The 12,580-nt window shown below is 46.2% G+C and overlaps 1 protein-coding gene across 1 annotated transcript in view; it reads left to right on the top strand.

The window, feature by feature from the left end:
* PYGM (glycogen phosphorylase, muscle associated) overlaps positions 1-7,035 on the top strand; it is a 580,472-nt gene extending 573,437 nt beyond the window's left edge. Inside the window, exon 20 of the mRNA XM_089681655.1 lies at positions 4,306-7,035. Coding sequence (XP_089537781.1) covers positions 4,306-4,458 — 153 coding nt within the window. The 3' untranslated portion in view covers positions 4,459-7,035. The remainder of the gene's footprint in view (positions 1-4,305) is intronic.
* Positions 7,036-12,580: the final 5,545 nt, after the last annotated feature.

Below are 12,580 nucleotides of genomic sequence, written 5' to 3'. Positions count from 1 at the left end.
CGTGACAAGAACAGAGCCCATCTGGCCTGGCGGGGTGTCAATCTCTTGGCCTCCGAAAGATAAGTCAGGTTCTTGTGATCGGTAAGAATGAGGACCGGAACCGCGGAACCCTCGAGCAGGTGCCTCCATTCCTTGAGAGCCAGAATGATGACCAACAACTCGCGATCTCCAATCTGGTAGTTGCACTCAGCCGAGGAAAGCTTCCTGGAGTAGAACCCGCAGGGAAGTAGGGGTCCATCGGGCGACCGACGCTGAGACAGGAGAGCCCCTACTCCCGTCTCGGAAGCATCAACTTTGAGGACGAAGGGCAACCCAGGATTGGGATGTGAAAGGATCGGAGCCGAAGCAAAGGCAGCTTTCAGAGCCTCGAAAGCTATGATGGCCTCGGATGGCCACTCGTGAGGGTTACTCCCCTTCTTGGTTAGGTCAGAGAGAGGCTTTGCCAATGTGGAGAAGTTCCTGATGAACTTCCGATAGTAGTTGGCAAAACCCAGAAAGCGCTGAATGGGCCGAAGACCATTGGGACGAGGCCACTGCAGAACCGCCGCAACCTTCTGAGGGTCCATGGAAAATCCCTCCGCGGAAATTACGTAGCCCAAAAAGGCAACCTGGGATCGATGGAACTCGCACTTCTCGAGTTTACAAAAGAGTCCGTTCTCACGCAATCGTTGCAGCACCTGCTTGACATCCTGGACATGGGACTCCATGGAGGTAGAGTAAACCAAGATGTCATCCAGGTAAACCACTACGCACTGCTGCAACAAATCACGAAGGACATCGTTTATGAATTCCTGAAAAACCGCGGGCGCGTTACACAATCTGAAGGGCATCACCAGGTATTCATAGTGCCCAGTTCTGATGTTAAACGCGGTCTTCCACTCATCCCCCTGTCTGATCCGTACGAGGTTGTACGCCGCCCTAAGGTCGAGTTTGGTAAAGACTGTTGCTCCCTTAAGGCGGTCGAACAACTCAGAAATCAAAGGAATTGGATATGCATTTTTAATGGTAATCCGATTGAGACCCCTATAATCGATGCAGGGCCTCAATTCCCCACCTTTCTTCTTTACGAAAAAAAAACCCGCTCCTGCTGGGGAAGTAGACTTACGAATGTGCCCCCGGGAGAGCGCATCCACAACGTACTCCTCCATGGCCTTATTCTCTGCAACCGAGAGAGGGTACACCCTGCCACGTGGAGGAGTGGCCCTGGGTTGCAAGGATATGGCGCAGTCGTAAGGACGATGCGGTGGTAAGGTACCAGCGCGTACCTTATCAAACACGTCCCGGTACTCCCCATAGTCGGTGGGCAACGCAGAGTCCGAGGAGGCACACAATACCTTAACCGGCCCAAGGATGCACCCGGCCCCACACTGTGGAGACCATGAGAGAATCTCGGCTGTTTGCCAATTGAAGGTTGGATTGTGCCTCTGGAGCCAGGGATACCCCAAAACCACCGAATAGTGTGGGGAAGAAATCACCTGAAAACAGGCCAACTCCCTGTGAACAGCCCCAATGGCTACCTCTATTGGCAGAGTCTCGTGGGTAACCTGCGGCGGTTGCAGGGGCCTGCCAACTATTGCTTCGAGAACCGATGGGGCAGCACGAGCCTGCAGGGGAATGGAGTGCTGTGCAGCAAACGAGCTGTCCAAGAACAACCCACCGGCCCCAGAGTCTACTAACGCCTGGGCTGTAAACCGAACCCCCCGTCCAAGAAAGGACCACGGTGATCAGTGGCTTATCCTTGCGGAACGCTGGGGATGAGGAAACTCCACCCAAGATCTGTCCCCGACATGATCTCAGGTGCGAGCGTTTCCCGGATGGACCGGACAAGACTGCCGAAAGTGCCCACCAAGGCCACAGTACAGGCAGCGACCCTGCCGACGCCGAGCGGCCCGCTCCCCCTCGGAAAGGCGAGCAAACCCCAGCTGCATGAGGAGAGGGAGGAACGGGTGGGACAGAAAATGCAGGTGCCAGTCAATTGGAAGGCCTCCGCAGGCGTTCCTTGAGTGAAGGCCTCTCCCTGAGCCTGGTGTCAATCAGGATCAGGAAAGAGATGAGCTCCTCCAACGCCACAGGCAGTTCCTTAGCTGCAATCTCGTCCTTCAATGTGTCATAAAGACCATGGGAAAACGCAGCCACCAGAGCCTCATTGTTCCAACCGACCTCTGCCGCCAGGGTACGAAACTCTATAGCGTACTCGGCCACGGTCCGTGAACCCTGATGCATGGTCATGAGCAGCTTGGCCGCCGAGGCGGAACGAGCCGGTACGTCGAATACCCTACGGAAGGCATCGACAAAACCGGAAAAATCTTGAATCACCGGGTCGTTCCTCTCCCATATGGGATTTGCCCAGGCCAAGGCCTTGTCTGAGAGTAGTGAAATTAGGAACCCCACCTTTGACCTCTCAGACGGAAAGGCGTGGGGTATTAATTCAAAATAAATACCCACCTGGTTGAGGAACCCACGACACTGACTCGGCTCACCCCCAAAGCGCTGTGGAAGAGGGGCAGAACCAGTCATACCTCTGGGTGCCGCTGATGCAGCCGTCGAGGTGGTGGACGCAATAGGCGGAGAAGCAGCGGGAGAGACCACCGGAGCGACTACCGGCCTAATAGCCCCAGGAGCAAGGTGTGCAGTGCGTGCAAGCAGAGTTTGCAACGCCTGAGCGAACTGATCCAACAGGTGATCCTGTTGATCGAGTCTGGCGACTAGCATTGGGAGCGAAGGCGTGCCTGCACCGTCAGGGTTCATGGCACTTGTGTAATGTCAGGGCAGGAGCTGAGGAACGGACAGGGAGGCCTAACAATGTAACGCATTGGCTGACGACAACCACCACCCACAGACCAAAGTCCCTCAGGGCGCGGAGTCTAAGTCCCAGGCTGCCCTTCACCAGGGCCCCTGATGGTGGGGATGGACTTGACGCAGCCAGGAACCAGGTCGCGGCCCCCGAGACACCTCAGGTGCGGTAATGGCCGCCGCCAATGGCGTGTAGCTGGTGGAAGAGACAAGAGAGTAGTCAGACAAGCCGGGGTCAACAACAACAGGACAAAACAGTACAGGACAGCAGACGAGAATCACAGGTCACGAGCCGGGCTCAGCAACAGAGGGTCAGATCAAAGGAGAATACAAAGAATAGTCAAGTCACAAGCCGAATCAGATACCAGGAGAGTCACGAGAGTCAGAACAGAGTAATAGCAACACAAAGACACAAGACACAAGTGCAAAGAGCATGTGCGGGCCACAGGCTTATATGTCATCAGCCACACCCCTCTGGGGGATGGACCACAGAAACTTGAAGGCATAGAAGGATTCCCATCATGCACAGCAGAATCCAAGATGGACGCCAGCACATGGAGTAACATAACCTCAGGGAAAAGGTAGGACCTTGACACCCTCCCATCCATACCAAGCCCTTCAGGTCTGGTATGGATTTTGAGGAGAACTCCCACACCAAAATTTAAAAGAAAATGGTGTGGGGGATCCCACAAAAATCCATACCAGACCCTTATCTGAGCATGCAGCCCGGCAGGTAAGGGGGGGGGGGACGAGCGAGCACCCCCCCACCTGAACCAAACCAGGCCACATTCCCTCAACATGGGGGGTGCTTTGGGGGCAGGAGGGCTTTCCCCCCAAAGCACCTTGTCCCCATGTTGATGGGGACAAGGGCCTCTTCCCAACAACCCTGGCTGGTTGGTGGTTGTGGGGATCTGCGGGCATGAGTGAATGAGTATGGGGTACATGATATCGCTACTCATTCACAAAAAAACAGTGTAGTGTGCAAAAGGACAGGACATGGTCTTTGACAAGTCCTTTATTAAAAGAAAAACTAAAAGAATGTCCATTGCAGTTGATCCAACATCAATCACGATGCCCTGCTGCCGACCGGAATAAAGAAAAAAAAAAGTTCTGTTCCCGCTGCCAGCCCTCTGCCTCTGAACTGGCTTGACAGTTCTTAAATATATAAGGGGCGGGGACATCACCCGAGTGACCCCACCCCATGTGACATTGATAATCTGGAACGGATTAATTGGTTTTCAGTGCATTCCTATGGGAAACGGTGTTTCAGTTTACAAATTTTTTGCTATACAAAAAGTCCTGCAGAATGAATTAAATTCGTAAACCGAGGTATTACTGTAAATGCAAAAGATGACATGGACTTGTTTTTCTATTTTTCATTTAATTTAACAATTTCTTTTTCTATTCAGTTTAGTAATCACTTTCTAATCATGTATTTTACACTCCCTTCTGTTATCTGCCTATCCCATTTCATTTTACTTTTATTTTCACAAAAAACGTTCTCTTATATAGAATCCAAAAGAGTGGACTCGCAAGGTGATCCATAATATTGCTGGAGCTGGGAAGTTTTCCAGTGATCGGACGATTGCTCAGTACGCTCGTGAAATATGGGGGGTGGAACCCAGCACCTTGAAAATCCCTCCACCTGATGTTCCACGAGAATGACTCCTATTGTGATTTGTAATAAATGTTCTGCAGAGCCATGCACCTTCAGCCTCTCCAAGATGTGATTCAAGACTGTGTGTGAAGATTCCAGATCTCATTCATATTACCATCCCCAATGTCCATTCATTGCAATTCTTCCCCCACAATACATTAGTCCCCATTCCTCAACCACAAAGGAAACACAAGAACAAATCATTTTCCTTGTAAATGGGAGGTTCTAATTTTAATCTTCAACTCTCCTCCATGTAAAAAAAGCATTATCTTTATAGGTATTCTGTATTGATAACTATTAATTCCTGACGGTCATAAACACTGCACTGCCTTAATAATATCATTATTAATTTTTTCATCATTTGGTTGTCATGCATATGTATTTGCTAACCTCAGTCCTCAGGGACCATTTTAGTATCCACCATTAGTGGACCTTGAAGTGATATTTACCTTAGAAATTAAAATTCTAAGAAGTTCCCTCATCTCATGTTAATTTCAGAAGATTTATGGAATACATGCACTATTTAGGGTCCCCGTAGATCTGTTTTAGGAACAGTGCCATGCATTATTCTTGATGCTGGGTTATAATGAGTAACAAGAGACATGTCATTGAAGGCATGAATGCAGTAAAAATAATAGAAATCGCTTTCCCTTATAGCTTTATAAAGATAAGCAAAATGACTTCTTTTCATTTTCACCACACCATGCCTTACTTCTGAGCTACCGTATTTGCCGGCGTATAAGATGACTTTTTACCCCTTAAAAATCTTCTCAAAAGTCGGGGGTCGTCTTATACGCCGGTATAACATGACATGACACTTTTTAGGGGGGCGGCGCGGTGCCGCTGCCGCCCCCCCTTCCCCTAACGGAAGGGACACTAAGTACAGGGGTGGGCAGGGGCTATTTCTTACCTGGTTCCGGTCCCACGACGATCCGGTCCAGGAAGCGCGGCTGCGCCTTCAGTTCGGCCACTGGATGTTCGCGCGGCTGCTCGGCTCCGCCTCCTCACCAGCGATTGGCCTCCAGAACTGTAGCTCAGGAAAGGCACACAGGCGGCCAATTACCGGCGAGAGGGTGGAGCCGAGCGGCCGCACGAAAATCGAGTGCAGGACCAGCAGGTAAGTGGTCAGTGTAGAGGTGCTGCTGCAACCACATATGCTGGCTGCAGCAGCACCATACGAGAACAGAGTCAGCAACTGTCAGTGGGAGGAATAGTGCCCCATCATTGGTGTCACTGATACCAATGATGGGGCACTATTCCTCCCACTGATACCAATGATGGGGCACTATTCCTCCCGCTGATACCTATGATGGGGCACTATTCCTCCCACTGACACCAACGATGGGGCACTATTCCTCCCCCCCACTGACACCAACGATGGGGCACTATTCCCCCCCCCCACTGACACCAACGATGGGGCACTATTCCACCCCCACTGACACCAATGATGGGGCACTATTCCACCCCCACTGACACCAATGATGGGGCACTATTCCTCCCCCCCACTGACACCAACGATGGAGCACTATTCCCCCCCCCCACTGACACCAACGATGGGGCACTATTCCCCCCCCACTGACACCAACGATGGGGCACTATTCCACCCCCACTGACACCAATGATGGGGCACTATTCCACCCCCCACTGACACCAACGATGGGGCACTATTCCACCCCCCACTGACACCAATGATGGGACACCATTCCTCCCACTGACACCAATGTTGGGACACTATTCCTCCTACTGACACCAATGATGGGGCACCATTCCCCCCACTGATACTAATGATGGGACACTATTCCCCCCACTGATACCAATGATGGGGCACTATTCCCCCCACTGATACCGATGATGGGGCACTATTCCTCCCACTGGTGTGCACTGGAAGAGGGGTAGTCTTATACGGCGAGTATAGCCCAAACACTACATTTTAGCAGGAAAAGTAGGGGGGTCGTCTTAAACGCCCAGTCGTCTTATACGCCGGCAAATACGGTAAATGTTTCCCATGAGTCAACAAAATCAAATAGAAAGTGCAACATGAAGTGAAAAAAGGAAATGTTTACAAACCATGGAAATGCAGGGATATAATAGTGACATATACAAAAAAATAAGGAAAAAAAACCAAAAAAAAACTGTTTTCCCTATGTTACAGAAAGCTTCTATCCTAGCTGCTTTCAGTAAAAAAGGATTGGGTCATATATGGTCTATGGTCTAGGGTGGAATTACAATGAAAAAGTTGAACAAAGTCATAAATTTAATGTTTTCTGTCACATTTTAGGTGAATTTATATACAGTATGATCAAAGGGCAGTTAAGAGTGCTCAGAGCAGCTTTATGAATAAAAGCAATTTTAGGAAATGGCGGAATAGAAATTTTAAGCTTTATAAAAAGGTCCCTTCGATTTAATGTAGTCCTCAGCTTCAGTAATATCTATTACATGACAATTCCTACATAGCTTTTCAGCAAACATATACTTAGCAAAGAGTGTGCATGTAACCCTAACTTAAAGAAAATTGGCAACATAATAAAATATATTGCATCCAGAGGAAATGTTTGTGTTACAAAATAAATATATATTAGAATCATTGACAGTTTTGTGTCTGGTCTCTTTTAAAATAACCAAGAAAATAAAAATCAATAAATTTCCTTTTTACTGGCTGTATGCAGTGCCTACACTCCTTGTCCTTCCCCTGTTCTTTCTTTCCTTCATTCTCTTATCACTCTCCACAGGCCTCCTCTCTTCATTCTTTTAGGACTTAAGTGAACATCCAATTTTGGCGGTCTAGTGTTATCTTTGTTTATATTTCTATTAACCAGAAGAGCATCACTTAACTCATTTCATGTTTGACTGTCATGCTACTTGAATTTCCATTTCTCCTCAGAACTTGAACATGATGATAGTATCATATGCCCATGATGCACAGATCCCATTCTTTATTTTCATGCATATCTATACTGTTACCAGTGTGCTATTTCACACTTCACCTGTCTAAGCCAATTCTTCCATCTAGACCAACACACAATGTGTTTAACCTATCTCCATCTAAGATCGGGGGCCTAATAAAGAGACTAATTTAAAGACCGCATGAACTAATTCCAGTTCTGACCTTTCCCATGAGTTTTTAATACAGTCACTTCCCACGCAGTGAAGGAGGGGGGAAGTTTCTGCATCTTAACTCTGTTGATACCCCTGCTTAATTGCCTTATGGGTAGTATATTATACCAACTGATGCATATGTTACACTTTAGAACAGTGCACTAAATTAAAGAACATCAAATCATCATGATAAAGGAAGAAGCCCTATACAAGATAAAAACTCAGAGCAATTGTAATCTACATACACTACGTATTTATGTTAAAGAAAGATTGCATTTACATAATATAGCTTCTACTGTGTGCAGCACACCTTAAGTTTAGCTAGGAGGAGTAAGGTTTTTAGGAAGAGGCTGAATAGCAGCCTAGGTGTGAGTCAGCCAGATCACTTTAGGTCAGGGCTGAAGGCTCTGCAGGTCAGTTCCATGATACCTCCCCCACTCTATAAGCTTCAGAGGTTTCTAGAAGGCAGCAGGTGGGGATTAGGAGGGCTGATCTGCATGCTCGAGACCAATCCTCAAGCAGGAGGCTTGGCATGGGGTCAGGACAGCCCTTAAGTATGACAGAGCCTCATCAGTAGTATAGTAGTAGTGTCAGGTGGAAGATTGAGTACAGGCTGGAGTGTGGAGCCTGGGATGGGGCCTACCTACAGGCTGGTGCTGGACAAGGGAGTCTTCACTGTACCACCATCTTCCAGGAAGGACAGCCTGAGCAGCAGAGAAGGAGCCAGCCAAGCAGAGGGCCTGAAGGCAGCACCTACCCATTGCGTTATCAGGAAGGACAGTGCGAGTAACCTTACACCCCCTGGGCCGGATAAAGGGAGAGGGTAGTCAGGTAGAGGAGAACCCAGCTAGCTCCTCATCTAGGACTGTTTCTTAAAGTGGAACTTTACTCTCTAAATTAACACTGACTATTTTTAATCATTTGCTGCAAGCATTAGTAAATAGATAGGACATTATATTTACTTGTTTAAAACTTTTTTTTGTTAATTTCTTCAGTAACTTTCTGGTTTCCATGTCTAGGCAAATGATGCCATCCATCCCAGGAGTTTTCAGGAGGGGAGGGGGGGGGGTTCTTAGCTAAGGCAGATGGATTTCAGGTTCCAGAAAGTAAATGAATCTGCCCTTACTTAAGATGGCCACAGCCAGAAATGCTAGAGGGGTGTTTTTCAAAGTGATTTCTCAGCAAAATAAAGCATGGAGACATGGATGGATGGGAAAGTTTGCTTTGTATATTAAAAATTAATTAAATAGTATATTTGTTTTGTGCTGCTCAGAGTGTAGTTCCTCTTTAAGTTGGCAGTTTCTGGGTCTCCTTGCCCAGGTATACTCTCAGGCAGCTGGGGGAAGAAGAGGATTCACCAGAGAGCTGAAGAGCTCTTTAAACACTTGCCCTCCACTCTATAACAGAAGTACTGCTACAGGCTGGTATGGCTATGCAAAATCACGTACAGTCAGGTCCATAAATATTGGGACATCAACACAATTCTAACATGTTTGGCTCTATACACCACCACAATGGATTTGAAATGAAACGAACAAGATGTGCTTTAACTGCAGACTGTCAGCTTTAATTTGAGGGTATTTACATCCAAATCAGGTGAACGGTGTAGGAATTACAACACTTTGCATATGTGCCTCCCACTTGTTGAGGGACCAAAAGTAATGGGACAATTGGCTTCTCAGCTGTTCCATGGCCAGGTGTGTGTTATTCCCTCATTATCCCAATTACAATGAGCAGATAAAAGGTCCAGAGTTCATTTCAAGTGTGCTATTTGCATTTAGAATCTGTTGCTGTCAACTCTCAAGATGAGATCCAAAGAGCTGTCACTATCAGTGAAGCAAGCCATCATTAGGCTGAAAAAACAAAACATACCCATCAGAGAGATATCAAAAACATTAGGCGTGGCCAAAACAACTGTTTGGAACATTCTTAAAAAGAAGGAACGCAGCGGTGAGCTCATCAACACCAAAAGACCCGGAAGACCACGGAAAACAACTGTGGTGGATGACCGAAGAAATCTTTCCCTGGTGAAGAAAACACCCGTCACAACAGTTGGCCAGATCAAGAACACTCTCCAGGAGGTAGGTGTATGTCAAAGTCAACAATCAAGAGAAGACTTCACCAGAGTAAATACAGAGGGTTCACCACAAGATGTAAACCATTGGTGAGCCTCAAAAACAGGAAGGCCAGATTAGAGTTTGCCAAACAACATCTAAAAAAGCCTTCACAGTTCTGGGACAACATCCTATGGACAGATGAGACTAAGATCAACTTGTACCAGAGTTGTGGGAAGAGAAGAGTATGGAGAAGGAAAGGAACTGATGATCCTAAGCATACCACCTCATCAGTGAAGCATGGTGGTGGTAGTGTCATGGCGTGGGCATGTATGGCTGGTTCTCTTGTATTTATTGATGATGTGACTGCTGACAAAAGCAGCAGGATGAATTCTGAAGTGTTTCAGGCAATAGTATCTGCTCATATTCAGCCAAATGCTTCAGAACTCATTGGACGCCGCTTCACAGTGCAGATGGACAATGACCCAAAGCATACTGCAAAAGCAACCAAAGAGTTTAAGGGAAAGAAGTGGAATGTTATGCAATGGCTAAGTCAATCACCTGACCTGAATCCGATTGAGCATGCATTTCACTTGCTGAAGACAAAACTGAAGGGAAAATGCCCCAAGAACAAGCAGGGACTGAAGACAGTTGCAGTAGAGGCCTGGCAGAGCATCACTAGGGATGAAACCCAGCGTCTGGTGATGTCTATGCGTTCCAGACTTCAGGCTGTAATTGACTGCAAAGGATTTGCAACCAACTATTAAAAAGTGAGTTTGATTTATGATTATTATTCTGTCCCATTACTTTTGGTCCCTTAACAAGTGGGAGGCACATATGCAAACTGTTGTAATTCCTACACCATTCACCTGATTTGGATGTAAATACCCTCAAATTAAAGCTGACAGTCTGCAGTTAAAGCACATCTTGTGCATTTCATTTCAAATCCATTGTGGTGGTGTATAGAGCCAAAAATGTTAGAATTGTGTCGATGTCCCAATATTTATGGACCTGACTGTATATACATGATTTTCATTTCAGGGTAGGGGGCGCGCTGCTCCCAACCCATGTCTCTATTGACTGATGGGATGTCAGTCACCGGATCCTGGCTGGCTATTCCCAGCCGGGACATGGCAGTCAGCAGGGCTAAGAGGAAAGATCTGTGTGTAAACACATCTCTTTCCTGCACAACAGAGATACAAAGCAGCATGTCTCCCAAGTTAAACAGCACATAATGTAAAACACAGTACACTGTTGACCACTTGATCGCCCCAGATGTTAACCCCTTCCTGCCCAGTGTCAATAGTACAGCGTCCATGCTTTTTATTAGCACTGATCACTGTATTAGTGTCATTGGGGATGTCAGTGGCAGTTAGTTCCCACACAGTGTCAGAATGCCTGCTGCAGTCCCGCTATAAGTCGTTGATTGCCGCTATTAGTAGTATAATAAAAAAATAATTTAAATTCCAATATATATACACCGCCATTTGTAGACCCTATAATGTTCACATAAACCAATTAATATTCACTTATTGGGATTTTTTTTTTAGCAAAGACATGTAGCAGAATACATTTTGGCCTAAATTTATGAAGAAATTAGATTTTTGTAATTTTTTTATTGAATGTTTTATAGCAAAAAGTCAAACTTTTTTTTTTTTTAAATTGTCGGCCTTTTATGTTTCTAGTGCAAAAAATAAAAACCACAGAGGTGATCAAAAGCAACCAAAAGAAATCTCTATTTGTGGGGAAAAATTTGACATAAAATTATGTACAGCTTTGCATGACCGCACAATTGTCAAACTAACAGCACCGTACCACAAAAAATTGCCTGATTAGGAAGGGGGGTAAATCCTCTGGAGAGTGGTAAAAGGAGAGACTTTCTGCCCATGGACTTGCACATAATTTCTAAGGAGTTTGTCCTCACTGTTCACAGCTTTCTTGGTCATCCCATAAACCCCACAACTCCAATCAAAGTTCTAAATCCCTCAATAAAATCACGAAACCATGCTCGAGCACTGTTTACTGTCTCCAGTGTGCAGGTGTGGAAGAAAATGTGTGTTGCCTGGCTGTGCAAAGTGGTAGGGGGACATGAAACTCAGTGATTCCTAAGGAAGTGCTACATGTGAAATATGGCAATTTAGTTTTATGCTTTTATAACTGATAGGTTTTGAGGTTTCTAATATTCTTTTTAGGTTAAGGAGTTTCTATAAATATTCAGGGGCATTTTATGAAATCACTGGGCCTGTGTGCAAGATCATAAGCTGGGCCCCATTACTTAATAAAAAAAACAAAACACAAGAAAAAAAACCAAAAAAAAACCAGCATGCTTAGTGCAATGTGTAAAAGTGTGGGCATGGTTTTTATTGTGGCTGGGATGTTACTAGTAGAGATGAGCGAATTTCTCAAAAATTCGATTCGGCTGATTCGGCGAATTCCAGTGTGAAATTCGATTCGATGCGAATTTCTTCGCTACGAAGATGACTTATAAAAAGGGTTTCTAGGCTTCAGAGAGCCTTTAAATTAGTGCAGAACACTGTACCTTTAATTTAAATGCCCTTGGAGATGAGGAGAAGGAGAAGGATGAGAAGAAGGAGAAGGATGAGAAGAAGGAGAAGGAGAAGGATGAGAAGAAGGAGAAGGAGAAGGATGAGAAGAAGGAGAAGGATGAGAAGAAGGAGAAGGATGAGGAGAAGAAGGATGAGGAGAAGAAGGAGAAGGATGAGAAGAAGGAGAAGGATGAGAAGAAAGAGAAGGATGAGAAGGAGAAGGATGAGAAGAAGGAGAAGGAGAAGGATGAGAAGAAGGAGAAGGAGAAGGATGAGAAGAAGAAGAAGGATGAGAAGAAGGAGAAGGATGAGAAGAAGAAGGATGAGAAGAAGGATGAGAAGAAGGAGAAGGATGAGAAGAAGGAGAAGGAGAAGGATGAGAAGAAGGAGAAGGATGAGAAGAAGGAGAAGGATGAGAAGAAGGAGAAGGATGA

This window comes from Staurois parvus, unplaced genomic scaffold (genome assembly GCF_062004578.1).
Source record: "Staurois parvus isolate SC_StPar_1 unplaced genomic scaffold, SC_StPar_1.0 ptg000275l, whole genome shotgun sequence".
In the NCBI taxonomy this organism is placed as follows: domain Eukaryota; kingdom Metazoa; phylum Chordata; class Amphibia; order Anura; family Ranidae; genus Staurois; species Staurois parvus.
Note: the sequence above shows the minus strand (reverse complement) of the source record. Positions and strands in the feature narration are given on the sequence as shown.